The sequence below is a fragment of the Poeciliopsis prolifica genome, unplaced genomic scaffold (assembly GCF_027474105.1).
Source record: "Poeciliopsis prolifica strain line A6 unplaced genomic scaffold, Auburn_PproV2 SCAFFOLD017, whole genome shotgun sequence".
In the NCBI taxonomy this organism is placed as follows: domain Eukaryota; kingdom Metazoa; phylum Chordata; class Actinopteri; order Cyprinodontiformes; family Poeciliidae; genus Poeciliopsis; species Poeciliopsis prolifica.
This window is the reverse complement of record NW_026562392.1, coordinates 4,132,969-4,157,553: the sequence shown is the minus strand read 5'-3', so window position 1 is coordinate 4,157,553 and position 24,585 is coordinate 4,132,969. Positions and strand designations below refer to the sequence as shown.

The 24,585-nt window shown below is 40.9% G+C and overlaps 1 protein-coding gene across 1 annotated transcript in view; it reads left to right on the top strand.

Annotated features, from left to right (window-relative positions):
* The window catches only part of bckdhb (branched chain keto acid dehydrogenase E1 subunit beta), a 49,488-nt gene extending 30,601 nt beyond the window's left edge, over positions 1 to 18,887 (top strand). The window contains exons 9-11 of the mRNA XM_055042236.1: positions 8,063 to 8,149; positions 15,661 to 15,812; positions 18,444 to 18,887. Of these exons, the coding sequence (XP_054898211.1) occupies positions 8,063 to 8,149; positions 15,661 to 15,801 (228 nt within the window). The 3' untranslated portion in view covers positions 15,802 to 15,812; positions 18,444 to 18,887. The remainder of the gene's footprint in view (positions 1 to 8,062; positions 8,150 to 15,660; positions 15,813 to 18,443) is intronic.
* The last annotated feature ends 5,698 nt before the right edge of the window (positions 18,888 to 24,585 follow it).

Here is a 24,585-nt window from a genome sequence, read left to right as displayed (position 1 = left end):
TAAGCAACTGGTCTGCACAAATATTCCAGTCTGTTTCCCTCAAAGGCTGTATAAAATCTTTTTATGCAGGATATCGCGATGAGTAAGAAAACCTCCTTACAAGACAGTTAAATCTGTAGAAACCGCCCCACATTGTCTTAGATTACTTAGTAAAGCCTATAAAATTGCCTTATGATTTTTTTTACTGCCATACAATGTGCTTATGTAACCTGTGAGATGCTCACCAAGAGCTGTCATCACGTTAGCTGCTCACTTTCCCATACATGTGTGCTCACTGATAGACTTTCAGTGATGCAGAAATGTGGTGAGTTTATTACCTCTCGTTCTGCAGTAAGAGAGGAAGTTTTGTATTTTTTTTTTTTTTTTTTTGGCAAAGAGTAGTCTCTGATTTCTCCTTCATTGCTGTCTGCTCTGTTGGCAAATTGGCCACACAGTCGCCGCTCGCTCACTACATGTAAAAGACCTGAAAGTAGCCGAGCCTCGTCGTCTTCGGCTCTCATTTGTCACGGACGACACACAGTGGCACATGAGTTAGGGCGCTGCTGTGGCCGCGCAATTACAGGGTCGACGCAAGGCAAACAGAGCCAAGCGGATCCAGCGGCAAGGACGACTCCTCTGTGGCGGCACTGAACTAAACATTCTGTTACTGTCATGTTTTGATGGACGGCCTGGGGGATGGAAGAGGAACATTATTACGGGAAGGCCGGGAGTCATTTGCTGTCTCTTCAGTTCTTATGTGTGGAAACGTACAGTACAAGCACAGTACCGTGTTTTTTTTGTTTTATTGTTGTTTTGTTTTGTTTTTCCGTCACCGCTAATTCAGGGTTGTTGTGAATGAGTTTACCGTTGTACAAATACAGGCGCAACACGTAAGTGCCAGAAGCTTCTTCTGGAAAGATTTTTGTACATGTTCTGAAAGCATTTATGGCTCATTATGCGACTCTGTTGCTGTCGAAAAACACCCCGGGTTTCTGTTCAATAGGAAGTGGCTTTGTAAACCTTTTTTTATGAACAGTTTGTCTTCAGTTGGTGTCACAAATCTGTGACAACACAAAGGTCCAGTATTAAGACTGTTTTTATTTAGTATATATATAGCAGCTTGAAGAAGTCAACCTTTCCACATTGTCTCATTTTACAGCCATGGAGTTTAATGGATTTACTGGGATTAGACAAAGTAAGACATTTGGGCAGAAAAACATATATATATATATATATATATATATTATATATATTTTTTTTTTTTTTTTTTTTTTACATAAGACTTTGTCTTTGTTAGTGCCTTTTATGTCGATGCCACAAAATGAGATCCATTGCACCCAGTTGCCCCGGTCGCCTGATTAATAAATCAGCTGTTTGTGTTTAATCTTCATATAAATACAGCTGTTCCGTGAAGACTTCACATGTTTATTGGAGAGCATTAGACCGTGAAATTTATCACACGGGTCAGAGATAAAGATTTGAACATTTTATAGAGCACTGTTCCATCATCTGGAAAAAAAACCCGGAACCCGGAATTAGAGAAATCCAATAGTTGTGCTCTCAAGAGCACAACTATTGGTGGGGCACTCGACAGATCCGGCCTTCTGGAAGGGAAGGTGGCGAGAAGACAGCCATGAGAAAAGCCCATTTGCGGTTCACTACAATTAGCCCTGCCGGTGACACAGCAAACGTGGAAAATGGTGCTGTGGTCAAATGAAACTTTTTGTCCCACACCGAAAACGCTATGTGTGGCATGACTAACATTACAGATCACCCTAAATGCATCATTACCACCATAAAATATAGTACCAGAACCATTTTGGAGTTGACCTCCTTTCAGCAGGGACCATGAAGTTGGCTAAGCGCAGGGAAAAAAACACTTATTGGAGGCTCAGAACCACTTGAGTCTGGTTTGGAAGTTTACCGTCTGGTGTGACAGAGACCCGTAACGTGCAGACGGAGGTTCAGTTTGTCTAATTAAAGGTAATTTCAGAGAGTCAGGGAGTATAATGAGGTCTGCGTAATAACTGAAAACGAAGACACGAATTAGGAAAATGTGGGTCATTTATAATTTTTATTATTTATAGTGCAATATTGAACAATTTCAAGTTTTTCCATTATAATGTAGAATTAGTTCAGATGTAAATATATCTGAATATATATTTGAAGGGGCAGTACTATGTTAAATCAACTTTTTTTTAGCTGTATTATGTTATTCCCTTATCAAAAACATACCTGAGGTGATGTTTTGATTTATTATTTTTTTTCACACATTAGAGAAATCCTTTAATCTCCCATGGCAACCATTCAGATGTGCAAATAGCCGCCTTTAAGGATGAAACTCCTGCTGAGAGCTGGAGTTTCCAAGTTTTCCCGTGAATCCCGCCCACTCAGTTCCTGCAGACTAGCTGGTAGCAATTAGCAAACACCTGGTGGAACTGCGCATTTGCTGAGCTCACTATATGAGCTACTTCTCAGTGAAGTAGCAATGTTTTACCAGTAAAGCTGGTAAAACATTGCAAGAGGCTTAATAGAGGAACAATGTTGTGAAGACTTCCCGAAGGCAGAGTGTTGAGGGTGTTTCTTAAGGAGACATAGGCCCAATTTCTAGGCGTTAGTCATATTTGACATATATGCAGCATTTTCATCACTGAAGGTAACACAGTAACTTGGGATATAAAATGATATTATGTGGCTGGAAAACGCATAATCCTGTCCCTTTAATATGGCTCAGTCAAAGTTCAGAACCAAATGTAATTGAGAATACAGGACACCCTTTTTACTATCATTTCTCCTACACAATTAAACTCTACTTTGTCTTGGTCTATTACATAAAATCCCTATTAAAAGTCATTGAAGTCTGGGTATGAAACATGGGAGGGGGGAGTTAGGGGAATGTGAATACTTTTGAGAAGTACTTACTGTTCATACTTCCATGTGTGTTGCGTGTGTTCTCATGTGGGGGCCACTCATCGGTCATGACATTTCGAGAGAGACACCAAATTTAAGTGCAGAGGTAGAGCAATGGTGCTGGACTTGTTCTGTGAGGCCATGCCAGGCCAGCCTCCGAGCGGCGAGGCCGCATCGTGGGATGACTGTCGCGGCTGGGAAAACAGGCTCCATAAAAACCCAAACGGTTTAATTCGATGGAAGTCAGCGATTCACAGAGAGGCCAGGAGGAAAGAAAAAAAAACAGAAAAAACAAAATGGGGTGATGGGGATGAGACTGGCTGCAGCAGGACGGAGCCATGCAGAAGAAGAGACGGATCCAGAGAGCGAGGGCAGAGCTCTACGCTGCTCATTAGGTTTGGGTGTGTATGGGAACGGCAGTAAACATGACATTTCTTCTGCAGCCAGCAGAACGACTCCGGCATCAAATAACAGCCCTGCAGTACAATGAGTAGTAAAGCTGTGGCCACCAGAGCTGTCGCCCTGCCCGACTGCCATCAGCTGCCACCAACCAGGACTCCAGGATTTGACTCTGGTCCACTGCAGTACCAAAGAGCAGGAGGTTTCTACCAGACAACACAAGTTTGGTTTTGAACCGTGTAAACACTACAATATTTTTCAATTTAACAAAAAAAAAGTAAAGGAAAAAAAAGATTGTCCGATGACGTTTTTACTTTATTATAAGTTAAGTCCTGTGGAAACGTTGCTGGTTCATCTACCCAGCCACAGTTTCCTTGCTGGCACTTAAATCAGGCAAGGCTCCGGGTGTGTATCCTTGTTTTATCATATAATTATTGTCTGGGAAAACTCTTCTAGTAAAATGATAAGTTTACTCATTTATAGGTTGGCTGTTTTAGAGATACGGGTTTTCTCTGAAGCTTGACAGGGTTTGGAAAGCAAAAAATGTCTTTTTATACACTTCAAAAAGCTTTTTCCTCTAAAATGTGTAAAAGCGTCCAGTTTCACACAGACTCTGTTTGTATATATTTGTTGCACAGTTTTTTTTTTCTATAAATCTGCTGTCATTATCCACGGACTCTTGATCTTTATATTGCTGCACGCTTTGCTCTTTCAGTGCTTTGATTTTGGTGAGAGATTTCCGTGGTTGGCTAGACGTGAACCGCTTGGTAATAAACCGATCAGGCACGTCCCTGGATCAACCATAACAACACATATCCCTGATGTCATATCAGAAGATTCATGACATGTTTGACTGTCCTTCTCTCACCAAAGACATATAATTTCTCCCCTTTAGACGCTTCTAACTTATCATCTTCTTACACTGTCCAGCGTACTTCCTTTGGCTCCAGAGCAGTCATAAAAGTCTTGGCGTTACCACTGCTGTGCGTTTTTGTCATGAAAGGTGCCTGTCATGGGCAAATAAAAAGAGCGTGTGATTTATGGGGAGAATAAGGATCATACTTTGGAACGTTTAAATGTTCCTGTCTCCTGAAAGTCCATTCAGCAACCAGAGGCAACCGAGTTGGAGTACAAAATTACTCTACTGAAGTTCTGTCACAGTCTGATGTCAGATGTTAAAGCAGAAACGTCCCTTTGTATGTCATTTGAAACTGAAATTGAATTTAGGAAGAGGAAAATTACATAAGATGAACTGAAGTGTTCATCTTATACTTCCAAAATTGTTAAGTTTTGGAAGTATTCATGCCCATTTAACTGGACTTTATTGCCAGGTTGTAAGACAAATTGTACTTTTGTGAAAGACTAACTTAAAGTAGCTCGGTACAAGCCTCCCCGATGTTCTATTTTACTATGTGCAGATGGTCTGGACCCTTAGCTATTGAGAAACCATTGCTCTCCAGAGGCGAGGACCCTGTTCAAGTTTGAAACAATTGGATCCGATTTTAGCCAGTCACAAATAGTTGTTAGGGGTGTATGTAATGCACCAGCTCGACCGTGAAAGCTTACCGAACATTATGTGCGCCGTAAACAACCTTCCCCCGCCATTGTGTAACAGAATGGTTGTTAGGTTCTGCAGCAAAATGACAAGTGAAATAATGCAACATGCCTTTCATCTGTTAGCTGTAATTAATCATTAATAAGCAGGAGTACCTGAGCGACATATGTTAAAATTGATAAGCAGTAACACTGAATATCTCGATACAAAAAAGGCTTTGCTAAAAATGAATATGTCTTAAATTGACTGTGACATTTTTCTAATGGCTTTTATTGCTGTTTATTTTGCTTACCCTTATTAGCATCACCCAAGTTAGTGAAGACATGGTCGTAATCATCAAAATCCAAGATAAAATAAGGTAGTTACAAAAGTTTTTGCCATATTTAGATTAAAAAGGCTAAAGGTAAATTTACGCCCACATTTTTGATAAAAAAAATATTTTTTTAAGATATTTTTTATGATTAGCAACGCGTCTCTGCTGACTTGAATAGAGAATCTGTTGAAAGAGCCCAACATTAGGGTGATGGTAACATCCTCAGGCCTAACGACAGGGAGTTCATCACCAAAGATAAATAAGCAACATGCATGTGGAAACATCTGATCAGCAATCATAAAAAGGGTTTGATTGCTTTATTGTCAGTACAGACTTCTCTATTTATTGAGAGCATATAGTCATTTTCAACATGCTCTCTATCAATAAAATTGAAGTAATTTTTTTTTTTTTTTTAAGTGACACTCCTTTTACATAGTTTATATTTTGAGGGATGCTGGTTTTATGGCCTATCAAAGAAATACATTGCCTGGGGTAGGAATAGGTTTTAACCTAATTGTGAGTCACTGTGTTTAAACCCCACCCTGAATATAAAAAAGAGACCGTCTATTGTGCTCAAAGCATGTGAAAAATGCACTCCCAATGCAGCAGTAAGAGGTGTCCCCTCAGGGAGTGGACCATCAGGGAAAAATCTAGGCAAGTGATCGAGTCTCACTGCAAAACTGGATGTCAGCAGCCTTTTGTGTACAAGTTTGCCTAAGACGAGGATCGGGTTCAGCGTTAGGGTGGAGCCGGGGATTGGACGGCGGCTCTGTTTATGCACCTGACCCGTATGAGTCATTGAGCTGAGGCAAACTTTACAGCAACATGTCATATCAAGACATCGCCCAACTGTCAGCTCCCCGCTTGATTCCTCCTCACTGCGCACATTGCCATTTGTTGTTATTGTCTTCCAATGTTATTAACTTGCACATTCCTGAAGATGGTGTCATATAATCAGAGTATTTGGCTGAACTCGTTCCCCTCATATGGGGACGAGTTGCTTAATATGCTGCCTTGGCAAGGTCTGGAGTTTGACTCTCGAGTTTACTATCAAGAATCTTTCTGCTCCTGTAAATACCCCAAATTAATGATCCGATGTGTGCTAGCTTGAGTAACCCAGCGCGACTCGCTCGATCAAGTGAGTGACGATGGCAGCATTACAGAAAGTTGTTTTATGATTAACAGCCTGATTATTGATCTCAGCAGTGCAACCATATGTCAGTTTAGCATCAGGAAGAAGCCTCAGCATGCCTGTGTGTGTGTGTGTAAAGGAGTCACTTAATTTCTATATGTGACGCCTATTTTCAGCAGGTCATATAGTTGCAACAGTAGTTTGGTTTGTGGCTCTGAGGGATGGAGAAGTATGCAGTGGTCGCCCATCTGACTTAAAATGGATCTGTATTGTTTAAGTTTTTATTTCAATATAAAAGGCACTTGGTTTTAAGTTATTGCCCATCCACACTTTTCTGAAGTTTCCCATTAAACCTTACCAAATCTTGTGATTCTCTGAACAGTACACCATGTTACAATCAACTTGGTAATATTGTGTTGTTTTAAAGGTATTTCCACAGTTTATTGCTGAAATAAAACGAGCTAGTCCAGCTGGGTAGAGGAGAGGCAAAAGTTTGCTGAAGCTGCAGAGAACAGACATAGCTTTGGCTTGGTCAAGTGGCCACTGGATAAGATTATAGTATAGTCCTGGTTTTATGCTGCGGTAGATAACGGGTGGGGCGGAGGCATCCCTCTGCAGTAATGTCAGGTTGCAGAAAACCCATATACAAATGCCCGGGAGGTGGAGACCTCTTATGTCCATGATTGTCCAGTTGGCCCTGTGTACCAGCCTAAATCAGCCGTTCGGATCATCAAGTTGTCATGTTCAGTTTCTGCATGCAGTCAAACGTTCAGCACCATGCAAATGCCCTTTGAGGAAAAAGGGCAGATGAACAATCCTACTGAGGGAAACGTGGGAACAACTTCCACATGTTAACATCTGCGTACTGGCCCAAAAGTGACACATCCATCTATGAGCACTGCTACAGAAAATCTCTAAAAGTCATAAGTAGTGGTGTACCAATTGCAGTTTTCTGGCCATTCACCAATCTTCATGAACTATGACCTCCCTATTCTGTCTTTGGCCGATAAGTTTTTTTTGTCTGAAATGTATACAAATATAGCAAAAAATTTTTACGTTTCCAACAGTGGGTGACATTCAGATGTGAACTTGGGCGGGTTTGATTTTGAGACCTTTGCGGAGGTAGATAAAATCAGTTTCACATGCAAGTAAGGGGCAGTCTTCCAAAATTAAGGTAATCTGTGCCGATTTGTTGGTGCACCCCTACTCCTAACTCAACAAAGTGGAAATATATGTTTAAAGCAATACCACTTCAACCACTACTTGAAAATGTTCCAATAAGAACTGTAGAGTTTTGGCCTACTAATAAAAATTTTGGGTGATTAAATTTTTTTGTAGATGAACCAGAACATAAAATGTTTTCCTTTCCTTGAGTCTGGCATTTGCAAATAGTTGCTATCATTACCAATTCCAGCATGTTTTATGATAAAAGCTAAAACAGAACAGAGCTGTACTCCATTTACCCTTCCCATTATCTGTTGAGAGTCTTGCTTTTTCTTTATCACAGGATGAATAGACGGACATTTCTTGATATTCTGCAAAGAATACAGTTTGATTCAATAAACTAGGAGTGTCCTTAACTCAGTAGTTAAGAGTTCACACCAAATTATACAGAAAGACCTGGTAGGTCTTGGATTGACTGAATCTGAATGTTTGATAAGCCAGTCAACAGTCTGGGCAACTATAGCTAATATTCAGTCCATAATCAGACGTAGTTTTCATTGCTTCTTGATGGAGTCCTGTGTTGAACTTCTCACTTGTTCATGTCTTTCAGTCGGTGGCGAAAACTGGACGTTTGCTCATCAGTCACGAGGCGCCAGTCACAGGAGGATTTGCTGCTGAAATCAGCTCCACTGTACAGGTGAGTGCTTGCTGTTTGTGTGTGACTTTATCTCTGGCAGAGTGTGCAAGCATGCTTGTGTTGAGAGGAAGAAATTTTATTGGCATCTTAAGCTCCCCGGGGGAAAAGATGCCCTTCAAAGGTGCACTGGTCTTGTTAATTGGCCATGGTTTCGCCCATAAAAGTCCAACTTCCAAATAAAACTCAAATAACTTCTCAGTGTTTGCCTCAGAGCTTGGGCTTTCGGAAGAAGCACCCTCCTGGGGTTGGAGGTAGAGACCCGAAGCAAGATGACGACCAATAAGCTACGGCGAACTCTGTTGACGGACAGGCATCAGTGGAACAGAATGTAACACTGCTGTTTAATGCGGAGTTTAATAAGTCACTTGTGATGAAATCTTTAAACAGGAGAAACAGTTTTCATAAATTTTTGAGGCGTTGGGTCATAATCAGCTTCTAAGTAGTAGTTTGAATAGAGTGGAAAGTATCAAACAATTTCACTCCAAAAATTCATTAAAGCATGGCTAGTGGGAGAGTTTCCAGTAAGGACATTTTCTCCATTTGGTGAAGATGCTTGGCTTTACAAAGGCAATCCGTGACCTGAAACTGACATCTGATTTTTGTAAACCTCCTTTGCCATCAATCCCCAAAACAGTTTAGGGGGATTTCGAACCAGGGAACATGCAGTTCGGTCCAAAAGAGTACATTATTCCAGGAAGAGGTGTTGTGAACTACAGTGTTGCGCTCTTGAAAGATCCAATCATCACCCTCCGACGATTCGAGGAATCCCACCTGCAACGTCTTCAATTGGACACCCCAGCACAACCAGACGCCCCATCGTTCAATCAAAGGAAATGCCACCCAGATAATGATGGAGTCTGCCCCATGTTAGAAACTGGTGCAGAAAACATCTCCAGTGGGATCTTTCTGGCATTCCTGCAAGCCATTAGCACTTGCCAGTTTTTTCTTCCACTTTTTGAGCACCATTGTACCATTTAGTGCTCCCTTGCAAGCCCTAAAGAAGCTATTTAATGATGTTTTTTTATTATTCTGTAAGCCAGTGGTCTGAAACTGCAGTCTTTGAGGGCCAGAGTCCTTCAACTTTTAGATGTCTCTCTGCTTCCACACACCTGGCTCCAATATTAGCTCATCAGCAGAGCTCTGAAGAACTTGACTGTATGCTAAGGAGACAGTTTCACCTTGTAATTCAAGTGTGTTGGACGAGAAACAAATCACCCCCCCCCCCAAAAAAACCAATGACTGCACAGGAGATGCTTTTGATACACATCACACAAGTCACTTCATCAGCAACCAGATGTGGTAGAAGAATGATGGCTCTGTATGATTTTTACTGATTTGTTGCATCAACAATCTTATTCACATGTCTTTAATTGCATTTCTTATTTCATGGAAACATCGCAATTTTTCCCTAATATTTTGACATTAAGGAATATTGGAATCTGTGCACATGTGTAACAGAAAAGCAGTTATTTCAATCATATATGGCAGCTCATAATGGATAAACTCTAGACCTGACAGCATATGCTTTTCCTGTGAACTGAATGGCACACACACACACACACACACACACACACACACACACACACACACACACACACACACACACACACACACACACACATCCAAAATTCAAACAAAATTTCTTTTTATATTTGTTTTTCTGTATTAGAGTATAGGGTGTTTGCTCTTTCCCAAAAGAGTAAAATCTTCTTAAAGAGACTGAGAGCCAAATTCAAGATGTTAAATTGAGAAGTCAAACTTTTTTTTAGTAATGTTCTTATATGTTGCATTTTTATAACAACTAAGAGCAGCATAGTGACTTGACTGTGCTATATGACTGGAATATACGTGATACTTCCCCTTTAAAAGCGATATTCCAATAGTGTCATTACGACACAATGATACTATCAGAAGATAGTAATTGATGCAATAATTGGATCACATTTTTATTGTTGTATGTTATTGGTACAGCTGCACATATGTGTCATTTTTAACTGTTTTACCAGCTAATTTCACCCACATAATTTCTTTAATTGTTGGTTTTATGGGGGACAAATCCTCTGGATTTATTGAGTAGTGATTGAACATCTCAGAGCCAAAGTGATGTGCCAGCATATCACCCACAGTGAGTTGTTGGGGTTTTTTTTCTTTGAAATGGAAACTTACAACTATCCCCAGAGGCCAAAGTTAAGCTCATTGAATAGTTTAGCTGGAACATCAGTTTAGCACCAGTAATGTTTTACATTTATGATGCCAAATAACCCAACTCCACACAATGCTGTTCAATTTCTAGTTTTAAATTGCTGTGAATGCCATTTTTTAAAGGATTCTATAGAAGAAATAATTATAGTGTTACAGATTTTTACTTAATAAATGTAATGTCACGTCACAATTGATCAAGCAGCGTTGTCTTAATTGGGCACGGGGTCGCGGAGTACTTTGTAGACTCATTTGTTTGGCTCCCCGTTGCGGCAGTGTTATTGAAGCTAACTGAATCCATCTTGTCACTCTGAGGAGTTTCTGTAAAGCTCTGTGTTCAAAGACTGCCAGCTGCTTTATACCACAGTATGTGGTGAGGCTGAAGACTCCCCAACATTATCTTCCATCTATTCTGAATCAGTCAGATTTTGCCCTGCGGCTTTTGCCTCGGTGTAAATGTTACTGTTGCTTCTCAAACTGTCATTCTCATCACGAAATGTTTAGGTGTTTTCACAGCTGATGGCCTGGAAGACTCCAATTGGGGACCAAAAATTGCCACATTTGTTACATTTTCAACAAATGTTCATTTTTACACTACATCGAGCCAAACGAACCAAACACTTTGGAACAACCTGTTCACCTCTTCGCCTGCGGTGACTTTGCACCAAGAACCACTTATTAAATGACACGAAAACCTTCAAACTTACTTCTTTGCAAAATATAAAACAGAGATGCAGTCAGACTTCAGCAGTTGTGGGATTTGTCTTTTGTCGTTGGTAAAACATCGTGATCCATTTCTCCCTGTAGCGCTAGATTCTCACGTTTGTTTTGGTTTTATTTACCCAGAATGCCTTGTGCTGCAGTCCGCTTCCTGCTTTTGAAGCAGTCTCCGGTCCATCCAAATCGAGCCAGAGTTCTCTTCAACCAATCTGAGACCTAGGTTTTCAGCCTGACCAGAGTTTGCTTTGTTGCTCTGAATCGGAGTTTGTTTGCTCATTCACACCTCCCCCAAACAATTTCAAGACACTAAACAGTGTGAATGCACCCCAAAGTCCCTTGGAAAACACATTTTTAGACAAAGAAATGTATTAGTGTGATGCTACAGGTATGACAGCATGAGGGATCTATCATGGTTACCTTGAAAGACTAAAGCCTACACTCACAATGACCAACACAAGTCCATGTTTTTCTGCCTGATCAAAATAAATTTTCAGATATACCAAAAGCAGTTATTGCCATTTTTCCACAGCAACAGCCTTGAGGTACATTTTCAGCTGAAACATGGAGACTAACTGCACTAACAGCCCCATTAAGGCTCTGACCCAACCAGGAAAACATACTTTGAAGCCACATTCTTGACACAGTGGAAAATCTGAATTTTTTTATGCTTTTCCAGCTTATTTCACAGGAATGGGATTTCTGAGCAGAAAACTAGACTTTCAATTCGTAACCTCCCACAAGTTTGCACCAAGACCTAATTAGAATATAGACGGCTTAAACGACACGTGACCTGCTACCAGTTTCTGTAAGCCCCAGTCAAGCCACACGGACCCGTATAGAAGTGGCTGCAGGAACATTGCTGTCTCTGTGGGTGTTTCTGACAATCAGACACAATGCGATCAGTGCAAAGCTCCGGCCGCGCTGGAAAGTATTTTTAAAAACCCCTTGCTGCCGGAGGACACAATTTTTTATTTTTTTTTCCTTTTTGCTGCTCCCATGTTAACGTATTTTTATTCTGACATTTAACTATATTACATATAATGATGCACTTCCTCAAAGCTAAACAATGATTTGAATGAAATCTGAGTTGTGTGGCCGTTCCCTGTCCAGTTTTGGTGGCAGACAGTCAGACTACTGTATTTTCCTCCCACTTCCAGTAAATTTATTTAAAGGAGATTACAGATCTCATCCAGACTAAAGAGCTGAGTCTACAGTACAGTCTGACTGTTTGTCTGCATGCAGAGAATCGGTTGTTGACTCGTCATAGGCTCGGTTTCACAGCAACATCCTCACCAATAAAATGGTATTCAACTATTTTTGTTTTTCCAGTTTTACTTTTATCTATTAAAATCCACCAAACAAACCCAACACAAAAGCTCTTTCATGCTCTTAAACTGATAATTGGGTGTATATTTTAAGAGGGGGAAAAAAACAAGACCCAGCAAGACAAAATATTACAGTACCAGCAGGTTTGCATGAACAAAAGGCTTTTCAAGTGCATGCCTGTTCACTTCTGAGAAGGTTTGCTGGGTTCACAGATTACATCGAGGTTTGTCCAACGATCATTATTATTAAATTCTGTTTAATCGAGGACTATTACATCAGATTCATAAGCTTCAAAGCCTCTTCTCTTTAGTTTTATCTGTAAAATCTGGACGATTGACAGCACTTCTAAGTAGTATACCAGAAAGAACAGTGGCACAAAAAGTGGGTACTGTATCTTATAATCCAGTTCGCCTTATAGTCCAGAAAATACGGTATTCACTATTGTTGACGTACAGGGGCGCCACGTTTGAAGGGGCGCCAGAATTATTTCCAGTCTGGATTTTCTGTTTTTAACAGCCTGTATTTTTTTTCCATAATACAGAAATCATAGATCCTCCCAACCCCCTCAACCCTCTCATACACTCAAATTGACTCACCGAATAAAGAGCGGTCTTTAAATACCAATCACAAACCCGCAAGGAGCGTGGACATTTGTCAGCACATGAGAACGCTCTGCAGTCTAGGAGGAAGGCAAAAGCAGCAGCGGAGAACATAAGGGGGGTTTTGTTGGACTAGTATTGTCATATTCATTAAAGCTGATGAGATTAAATTAGCTGGGTGGAGCACACTGAGGTCCAGCCCTGCAAGCCAAACCAAATCAGATAAAATAAATGCTATAGAGGCATTCTGGAGGATTGGGTGGCAATTCTTTATTTTCTCTACACCAGCTCAGTAATTATCTTGACAAATTAGTCAGCTGTAGAATTAGTATCAGTTTTATGGGCCGAGACGCTGCGCAGACACAAGGAATTTGGTTTGAAGTGCTCACAGGCGATAAGTATATAGATAAATCGACTTTAGAGGAATTAAAATAAATGATGAAAAGCAACGGTATGTACAGCAGTGATCAGCTCAGCTATGGGTTATCACTATTTATATAAGTTTTGAAAACAGAGTATTTTATAGGTAGAACCGGTCCAGTATTTGTGTTCTGAGTAGTCGTAGGTTCTTTCTGGCCATTGAAGACAACCCCCATAAAAATGTTGCTGCTAGTGCACAGCCTTTCTGCTGTCAATAGTTTCTTTCAGAGATCATTTGGTTCTGGGAAGACATCTGTTTTATTTCATTTATTTTTTATTATTTTCGTTGCAAACATGTTTAGTTTGATCACATTGTTTCAGTGCAATGAAGAGGGAATCAGACGGTCGACAGTAAAGTGGGAATCTTCATGCACTTAACAACTGGATTCGATTACGATTTAGAGCCGCAATTATCGATACGTCAGTTATGGTTTCTGCACATCTTGAACTCTCAGACAGCTGGGCTTGGAGAACAGTTGGAAAACATGACATGGAAAGTCCAAGATCTTTGACTTCATCAGTAACTAAAATCATGTCCTCATTAGCAAAGCCACAGTTTCCATGCTGCACCTTGTATAGCGATGCAATATTTGCATAAATGTGATTCTTACTCGAAGCATACGTGCTAATAGCTTATAGGTATTGGTGATAAAATGAGCAAATATGATTGAAAAATATGTTTTTGCAACACGTGTCCATGCATCGCATCTCAGAGCTACTTTGTCTGCTTTCTTCAGTGATTTGGTGACTTTTTAAATATATTATATGGAGGCATGTTGCATCTTGGCTCTGAGGAGAGCAATATAGAAAAAAGAACTTGAAAATTCAGGTTTACAGTAAATCTTTTACTGAAAAGTTGGAATTAGCCTCGTAATTAGCCTGACCTTTTTCCAGAGGAAAAGTTAGATGATGTGCAACCAGTTTTTACGTGCAAACATAAAATATGATTTCGCATGTTTGTCTATTCTCGAGCTAATTTTTTTAAGTGGGGGGAAAAAAAAAACAAAAAACGAAGCAAATGAAACAAAAGAAAAACACCCACGTTTGTTTCTCTCAATTTTTTTTTCTCTTTCTCTTTTTGTGACTTACAAAAATTGAAAACACAGACGTTCCCCTCATTAAATGTGACATTATTCAGGATTCTCTCAGATGTTTTATTGGAAATGAAAAGCTTTGGATGCAGTGAACATGTCCTGCCTTGTCAAATATCCACCAGCGTGACGGCCAGTGTGCGGATTCTTCGTTTGTGACGCAGTCGGTCGATCGTGCGCTTTCACCGCGGGTCGTTCGCTCGCTTCGATCGAAAGGACTTCTATCTAATTGTAATTGCCCAGTTAAACGTGTCCAATTCACAACATTTTTGTTGGTTTCCTTGGAAAGACAGGATGAGTTCATATGAAACCACGTGTTGTGGCTTGTTTTGTACTTCAGCCAAACTGCCTAAGCATTGTCCCACTTTGAGGAGCCTTAAATTTGATCCGAAGTATTTCTGAACAATAAAACAGACATTCTGCATGTGTTGCCCAGATTCTAAGTGTTTTATGCCTCGTGCTGATGGTGAACATCGGCATAAGAAAGTGTCTTTAATTAGCTTAATTGACAGTTGGGAATTTTACTTCCCCCAAATGAAAGAGTGATGGCCATTTTTTATTTCTTTTTGAGAGAGAGATCATCTGTCCAAACGACTTAATCAAGCCAGATTCTATGTTACAGGTGGTTAATGCTGTTTTCTCTGCTCCCAGCTGTTTTAAAATCCACCAGTCAATTTTTTTCAAAAGCAAAAATCATCAGATTTAGGTTGAAAATGGTTTAAAAAGGAGCAAAGTCCATCGCCAAATTTTGTTTTGTTTTCGCCTCCTGCTCCCAAGCTGCTTATCCTCCTCTTCCTCTTCTTCTTCTAAGCCAAAGCTTCCAGCGCAACCATCACATCTGCTCCAGACTACCGCATTAGGATTTTATTGTTGTGTTAAGCTTTCGCTCGCACTATTTGAACCTCTTGTGCAGGCATGTGTCTGCTTGTAATTACCGTTAGTGTCAAAGCCGTTTTGGTATGCGTCGCGTAAATCAAAGTTATGGATTTGTCCTTTTTTAATTTGCTCTGACAAACCAGTTCTAACAATTTGTGCCATGTATTTATGTAATGAGCCAAAATTGTGGGATTAGATGTGTTGTTTTGAACCAACAGCAGCTGTTGTTCGTTTTTTGGGGCTTTTTTTCACTTTTTTCACTGCCCCCACCCCTTTGCAGGAGGAGTGCTTCCTCAACCTTGAGGCTCCTATAGCCAGGGTCTGCGGGTACGACATCCCCTTCCCACACATCTTTGAGCCGTTCTACATCCCAGACAAGTGGAAGTGCTTCGATGCAATCAAGAGGATGATCAACTACTGAAGCCCTGTCAGGTACAAACCATCCAATGGCTTCTTTTCAACTAAATTGATAAGCGACAGGTTTTTATTTATTTATTTATTTATTTTTTACGTCATTGAGAGAGAGTCCAATCTTTCCAATGGACAAATAATTTTACAAGTCGCAATATTTTTTTAATCGCAACACTTTTGAAGTCCTTGCACGAACTCAGAGAATAGACGTTCAAAAAACTTGTCCTGGTTTATAGATCACTGAACAGCTTGGCACCAAAATACATTAAAGATCTGCTGTTGCTGATCTTGACCCAGAAGACCTCTGAGGTCCTCTGGTTCTGCTCTGCATCCCAAGAACCAGAACCAATCGTGGGGAAGCAGCATTCAGTTTCTATGCACCACAAACTTCCAGAAAACTGCAAAACAGCCAAAACGCTGAGTTCCTTTAAATCTAAACCAAAAGCCACCTGTTCAGAGCCATAAACACTGAAACATTGAGCAATATAGCTGATCAAATGTAACGTTTCACTGTTTCTCAATTGGAGACTGCTAGTTGTTTCTATGACTTCTTATCTTTGTGTTTTGTGATGTGAAGCACTTTAAACTGCCATGTTGCTGAAATGTGCTGCATAAATAAACCTGACTAGTTGACTGAATGAATATTCAGCCAGAGGGCGTGGCACTGAACTCCACTGCTGCAGCCAACGGAGGTTAGAAACTCTAAACGTATCGATCAAAAACATATCGGTGCCAGCATGACTAAAAAAAGGCAAACGATCAATAAACCAATGAATACAAACAAGTATTTAACTCAGTGGTTAAAAATATTAATTGTCCCAAAAGTGATTGACAGCGTTAAGACCTTCCTCCTGGTTCTGATTGGTTGTTTTTTTCATGATGTCAAGAAGTCAGGTAAATGTACAGTATCGATACGTATCAGAGCCACGATCGGCCCAGATTTCCATACCGGTGCATCCCAACCTGAAACAGAACCATCATCATGGCATTTACCTCTCTCCTTCAGGCTCTTTTCCATTGTAATGTTACCTTTCATTTTACATTCAAACGCGATGAAAGGCACACATCGCATGACAGAACAGCTGAAATCTAACCTCGGTCGTGCTAAAGCTCGCTGCAGATTCCACTATGTCATAATTTAATATCAAAAGCGAACAAACGTGGGAGGAAAACTTGAGTACACTTGTACGATTTTAGAGGGAAAATAAGTTTTTGAATTGCAATCACCAGCAAGCGGAGCAGCCTCCTGAAAAGCCGACTTTGTTGCTATGCAGCATGAAGATGTGTATTAACTCAATACCAAGAGGGAACAACATCAGCAATGACCTCAGAGGAGTAATTGGTGTTCTCCATGAATCTTAGAAAAGTTGTAAAATCCTTTCCAACCAATTTGAAGTCCATAATTTCAAGCTGAGGCGATTCACCAGACATTAAAGAAATTTGTCAGATTTCCCAGGTGTTGACATCACAGCGAATGGCTGAAAAAAAAAAAAAATGCGTAGAAACATGACAAAGACATGGCAGAGGTACAGGTCAGACTGCTGGTTTCAGTTAACATGGTGGATGTTAAACCAGGGCAAAAAAAAAACAAAACTTATGAAAGGTTTGCCAAGCGGAAATAGATTAATTATTATTATTATTATTTTCCTGGAAAGAAGGAAGCGCGACTTTGATTTGCAATGTTGCGTCTAAACCGAAGCAGAGATGGTTGGATGTAATGCTCACATAAATGCCTCACACCATCTGTTAAACATGCTGCTGGAAAAAAATAGTCCATAATTTGACTATTTTTGAGTCGAGGTGCTGCAGTAATGATGATATGGAATCAGCTGGGGTCAGAGTTCAATAATGGTCGAACCTGATACAGATAGGATGTTTTTATTATCCCCTGAAATGTAAAACCAGAGGATTTAAGGCTAAAGTATGTAATTTTTGTAATAAACAAATCAGTTTCTCGCATATTCGTTAGAACTATCATGTCATGAGAGTATAGTATGAGATGGTTTCAAGCACCGCTCCCAGTCAAAAATAACCAATCAGAGCCAGGAGGAGGGCCTTACTGCTGTCAATCATCATTGTGTACGCGCTGCTCAATGTGCTAATCATGGAAAAACAATTTACAGTTCCAGGAAAACCGTTAATGCAGTCATCGGCGTAAACGCTAACTATCTTTAGCATTCAGGACTCTCTACTTTTCGAGAAGGTGCTGCAGCATAGCAGAGAGCAAGCTTGATTTACAGCGCTAAGACCCTCCTCCTAGCTCTGATTGGTTGTTTCTGACCGAGCCAGGTAGTTCTGTAGTTTACTTTTTATTAACATTGTCTGTTTTGTGTTATATTGTTGTGGCAGAGTGAAAGTTTGAACAAATATGTGGAGTTGCACCAAAGATTTCATTTTATGTTCATTGAGTAATGTCAGAAATGTGTGCGTTGGAATCCTTGGCCTCCTTTCTGACGAGAAACCTGAGAGCTTTCTGGATTTCATAGCAACTCATCCTGAGTTACAGCTTTTCAACTCTTGGCTAATGAGGAAGAATGACACTTTTATTAAACCTTTAATCGAATCCCACAGATGTCCGCCTCTCTTCCTCAGTTCTCTGCTCCATCCAGTCCAACTTGTTTTTTGTTTTTTTTCCACCCTCTCCATCTCCAGGCCCAGCTTCAGGTGGAACGTCAACACCACGCCCTCTTCCTGCCTTTTACACTTCATGCATCCAACCAGGACAGAGCGGTGAAAAACAACAAAAAAGAAACACTTTGTCAGCCATCCAATCAAAAACACACAATCCGGATGGCCGACATGCTCCGCTCTGCTCCTCGTTTTCAAAGCCTGTTACCTTATCTCCACATTGCAAAGAAGAAGAGACTTGATCGACCGAATGAACGATGAAATGTAGGTTTTAGCTGTTGCGTAGAATAACACATTTATTAATAGACGGGAAAATACTTGTTTGAATCTGTAACTGCCTTGCTTTGTGTGCTGTTACTCTGTAACGTGTCCAGACCTTTTCCTGATCCGTTTAGTTTCACATGAAATGAAGTGTCTCCACAAACAGTCTGTTCTTTTCGATCAAAATAAAATAAATTGATTTGTTAACATTTGGGTTTTGTTGTTTGTGTTTGAATTTATTGTTCCGTGGCATTATTAAATCTGGAAAAAAAACAAAAAGTTGACCTTTATAATCTGGTCTCAAGATCACATTAATCACGCAGATTTTCGCACAGAAACAGTCCTGCGAAATGTTGTAGGGAAACTATTGGTTTATCTGATTATGCTGTATGGGTGTAGATTTATCAAATAAATACCAGTACAGTATAAGAAGTGAAAAAAGTGGACCGGTGCATCCCTGATTTTGCTGTATTTGGATCGACGGCGATGTTTTCCGTACTGTTATGTCTCCATTCCAGTCAGTTTATGCAAATCCTTGCTTTTGGATTTTGACACCAACAATATCATGTTGACTTGCTGCTAACACTGCATCCTGCACTTTTAGAAATCCTAAATCATGTGCAAACTATTACAAAGAAGGTAAATAAATGGTCAGTCAGATGATGGGCCTAAAAAATAAAATCTGGCATCAAAGAAGATACAAGCTTTAAAAGACGTTAAATTATTATTTTCTATGCCTACTTATAACCATTCGGTCTCCAGGATAGCTATGGTCTACACATATTTGTTATAATATGGGAGGATGTCAGAATACCTGGAAAAAAAAAAACAGGCAAATGAAAAAAAAACTGGTTATATTTGTCTTCTAAGAGGCAGCGGCATTTACTGCTAAGAACAAGCGTCGGTTTAATTGAACACGTTTGTTTGCGGGATGAAGACGTAGTCAAAGGATGACGCAAACGTAACCTTTTTGGATTATGATCTGATCTGATTTGAGTCCTGACCTTTATACCGCCGTCAGTCATACGTTCCCAATGTTGGTCGGTTTTAAACTAATGACTCGGAAGTTGAAAACTGTAGGAAAAGTTCAAAAGTGTGATCTGGTAACCTATAGAGGAAATAAACGAGACATAAATAATGGACAAGCTACATACAGTAAGACCCAGCTTGTGCGTTAACATAGTCATTAATGTAAGTATGACTACGGGGTTTTAATGTCTTATTTAAACCAGTAAATCTCTAAACTGCTGGTTTAGTTTGACTCAGATCTGTTCTAAACCATTTTTGATGGTCAGGATCAGGAAAATCATTTTTAGCCTAAAAACCACAGAGACTCAAATTGATCTCAAACTTGACGCTGCTGGGAAACCAACATGACAACATGGAGAGTAAGTTTAACAGCAAAACGAACTTAGAGGTCATCCACAAAGAAAGGAGGAAAAATATTACAAGCAAACAAAGAACCCAGTACTGCAGGGAAAAACCTTCTGGACGACATTTCTGGTCAGAGGAGACGGATGGATCTAGTTGACGTCACGGTGAGTCACCAGTCCAGCATGGCGGTGGTGGCGTCATGCTGAGGACGTGTCTCGCTTCCGTCGGTTCTGTTGATGTGGTTCCCACAAAACGACGATCTAAAACGCAACAAAGGAGTTCTGAGTTGGGTAAAGTCAGCTAACGTTAAGATACTTGAACAGCTTTGACTTCATTCTTGAAATATGCTTAAAATCGCTGTAAATACCAGGAAACAAACCAATTTAAATGAATCAATGGTGGAATATTAAGCCAGAATTATGTCATGATCGTGTTGATGGCAACAAAAAGGCTCGTTGTTTCTGGGCTCCTTGCGAAGAAGCATTCGTTTTGATAGAATAGAGTAAAATAATTCTTCACAGTGGGGAACTATAGAGCACCTTAATATGAGCTGCACCTACAAATGTTTGGAAAAAAAACTGGAATCGTACATATGAAAGCCACACGGGGCCTTAAGCCTCGTGGTTCAAAGCGTGGGCAAAAGTAATGGCTTCTAGTCCATTTTTAACACTTTTTGTGGAAACATAAGCTTCAGTTCAAAGGTGAAAATCTGGCAGCAGTGACAGCATTTTCTACTTATTTTTTACCAGGCCCGGTTTGCCTTTGAAGCTCGGCTATGAACCAGGTCTCTTTAACGACATCTGTAGGGGTCCTCGCCTTGAGCCATGAGGTACCTCCACAGGTTCCCCATTTCCTGCGCCGGAAACGTCCACAGCATGTTTACCTTAAAAACTTTTGGGCGACCTTTGCCCAAACGGGCAAAGGTCGCATATCGTCCTATTTTAGTGGAAACGTGGAAAATTCCTCGTCCAACGCACACATGAAGACCAAGGAACAGATGCGCGTAGTCTCCCTCGCCTTCACATAGACACGGACCACGAGGAAAAGTTGGGTCTCTGCGTTTAGGTGTGAAGTTGACAGATCGCTCCCTGTGACCAACACATCAAACGTTCCCATCGAGGTAGAATTTGGGGAATGCTCCCTGGAACATCGATCGCACGCCTGCCCATCTGTCCAGGCTGCCTGCGCTGACACGAGGATGACAGGATGCAAGTTGAGGAGGTTTGGCCCAGGACTTGGGCTCACTGTGAACTACGTGTGCATGTGGGTTTAATATTGTTGCAGGGTTTGGGAGTACAAAATGTACTTTAGCTATGAATTGTTTTCGAAGGATTGTGTGAAACAAGCTGAAAGGATTGTCAACATAATTACAGTCTATAAAAGGAGGAGTTTCCCTTCAAGTTGAGGATTTGTAGCTCACCGTGAAATGTAATCAGCCAGCTAAAAGAGGAAGTTGTTGAGGTTGCTGACGAAACGTCAGGCTGCTGGCACATTCTCAATCATGACGGGGGGTTGATAACTGAAAAATCAATTTGAACGCAGATGAAGAAAGACATAACAAAGAAAGAGTTCAAGTAAAACACTTGAGCCATAAAAGTCATAAACATAAAATAGTGATTTTGAGTCTGCTACTGGGACTGGAGAGAGTGAAGTGAACTTTTTCAAAACAATCACACTGCAGGTTGGGATTTTTTTACTTATTTTTTTTTTGTCAGTGGCATCCACATGAACCCGTCACCAATCGATTCTCACCGCCAAACTTCTCCTGCGTCACGTCGTCTCACATAGTAACCAAAATGACCAGAAACGATGCACTGAAATATCGACTACAAATGTTTTACAGAGTCTGTGGACTCAGGCTCTGAGGTGGATGAGACTCAAGTTCCTTAAGGTTCTGGACCCAGACCCAGAGGAAGACCCAGAACCAGCTGGAGGGACATTATTTCTTGGTTGGCCAGGGAACATCTTGGAAAAGGATGTCTGGATCTCTTTGCTCAGGCGGCTGCCCTTGCAACCTAACCCGGGATTAAGTGGAAGATAATGGACCGATAGACTTAATACTAAAACAAACCTGGAGACTCTGTGAGCTTACGCTTCCTGTTGTTTTGTCCATTTGACCGTTTCAACATTCTCCAGTTCTGTCCATGAGAACAATCAATGAGGTTGGTCTATCAGAAAGCTTTCCAGAAAAAATAAAAAATTACATTTTGTGATCAAGTTGTGTTCCTCGGTTGTGGATGTTTCTGGAAGAACCCTCGCACCCCCCGTGAGGCCAAAACACAACACAAATATTTTTAGCAAAAATGTCGACCCTGTCAGACATAAGTAACGACGTCCGACACATTTGTGAAGCCTCTTGGTGCTCGGACGCCCCAGCAGCTGCCCGTAGCGGTCGCTCCGGTTACGCCGCCGCCGTGCCTCTGGGACCGGCTCTAAACCCGTCAGCTGCTTCCACCACAAGTCACCTACACGACACTTCCAACGTTTCACAGATTGCATCTAAACTAGACAAATAATCCTCACTCTGTGATGCCTGAAGCGTACATGTACATTCTGATACGAAGTTTGTTCGAACTTCCAGAATGACAATTCTTCCAAAACAAACAAAAAACAACAATGTTTGATTCTCTACAGCATCATAGCCTCATGTTCCAACAATGTGGGTGCTGCACGGGCATGTCTACAGGATAAATCTGTGACTCAGTCATATTATTTTGTTGTAGCAGCATAAATCTTGCATCTGGCAAGAAGATGAAAACATTTCACTTTTAATTTTTCCGACACATTTTAGGGAGTGTTGCATTAGTCAAGCATCTGTCATTGAGCCTTAGAAGAGTTGTAATTATTTGTTGCTGCTTTGCCACTTTAAATTCCTCATAGAAATGTAACTATTTGTCAATCATTTCAGATGTCGTTATTTCTGCTTCGGTTTTTCTTTTTAGTTGTTCTTTTTTTTTTTGTCTTTGTGAAGCAAAAATGACATTCATGCATTGACACTCTGGTGGATTCGGTTACATTGAGAATCAAAAATGCGACATTTGTGACACTTGCACCGTGTCACACCGACCAAACCCTTCGAAAGGCCTGTTCCGCCCTTTCACCTGTGGTGGCGCCGCACCAGGAACCGCTGAGGGAAAACTACATGAAAGCGTCCGAAGACTCTGAGCTCAACTTCCTTCTCCATGAAAAGCAAACGAAAACAGAGAGGCGTCAGGTCTTAGCAGCAGCAGGACTTCATTTTTGTTGTTGCTAAAAGAGCAGGAGCCATTTCTCCTTTTAGCCCGTGGGACGGGGTTCTCTTATGACTTGGGGCACCACACACAAAAAACTGACGGACCAAGGCCAGAGATTACTTTAGTGACATTTATTTTCTATCAGTGCAGTGAATCAAAGATGGCAGGTGCAAAAATATTTACAAAAAGATGTCCAAGGCAGGTTAAAATCAAAACAGCACAGCAGGACCTTCAAAGTCCAAGTGCATCACCACCAGTGTGGCACCTCTAGTCTAGGTGCAGAAGCACAGAGCCCTGCTTTTAAAGCCACAGGCTCCGCCCACAGAAAGTCCAATCAAGCAAAAAAACAACTAACTCTTATTGTTTTCAAAATAATAATAATACGAAAAAATTAATAAATTTGTAATCAAAATACACTCATAGAAAACAGCCAGCACATTGTGACGACAGCACCACATCACGTAATTCGCTCCTGTGCGCCACAAACCGGAAACAACTCCACTCAAAATGTTTGACCGAAAACAGATTAGAATGAATGCCGACCGAAACTAGAACACCGCGTGTGGACCCACGATGGACCGCCTCAGTTTAAGCTGGAAAAAAAAAAAAGTTAATGATTGTGCATATTTGTGTATATGTGCAGGCTTGCTTTCACGGACTCTTTAATTAGATCTCAGCTCGTGACGGCTCGTCCGTCACAGTCCGATTGGATTTAACCAGAATGCCTTGCTCGATGGCCCGCTTCCCTGCTTTTGGAGCGGCCTGCAGTCTGCTTGGCGCTCACATACTTGAACCATGCCGCAGTTCGCTGAGACCTGGACCAGAGTTGGACTGCGCATTCACACCTCCCCAAACAAAACAAGCTTTTTTAGCCAAACGAACTCGAGTTGGATTAAAACTAAACAAGGGCTGGTTCGAATGCTCCCTTAGTCATTTGTTTTTCCTTTGGAGTACCTTTTAAAAACTCAAGCATCGGCTCTCGCTAAACAGCTGCACTCAGGCAGAGAAACAAATCAGTCTGAGGCACAAATGTTCTCCCGAGAGGTTCAGCAACAGTCTCTTTGTGCTATTTGGTCCCCAGAGGCAAACACTTAATTAAATGTCAGCCGGGAGACGTGTTCGGGGCAGGTCTGGGCTCTCGAACCGACGGGCTTTGGAAGAACGACACTGGAGGTTTGCTGTAAAGGTGAAACTGGACGGATTCGTTCTCTGCAAGAATCTCTGAAAGAGTCGCAGCCTCTTTGGGATCAAGCTGAAACAAGAGGGCAAAAACGCAGCAGATTAGCAAGCGCTGACTC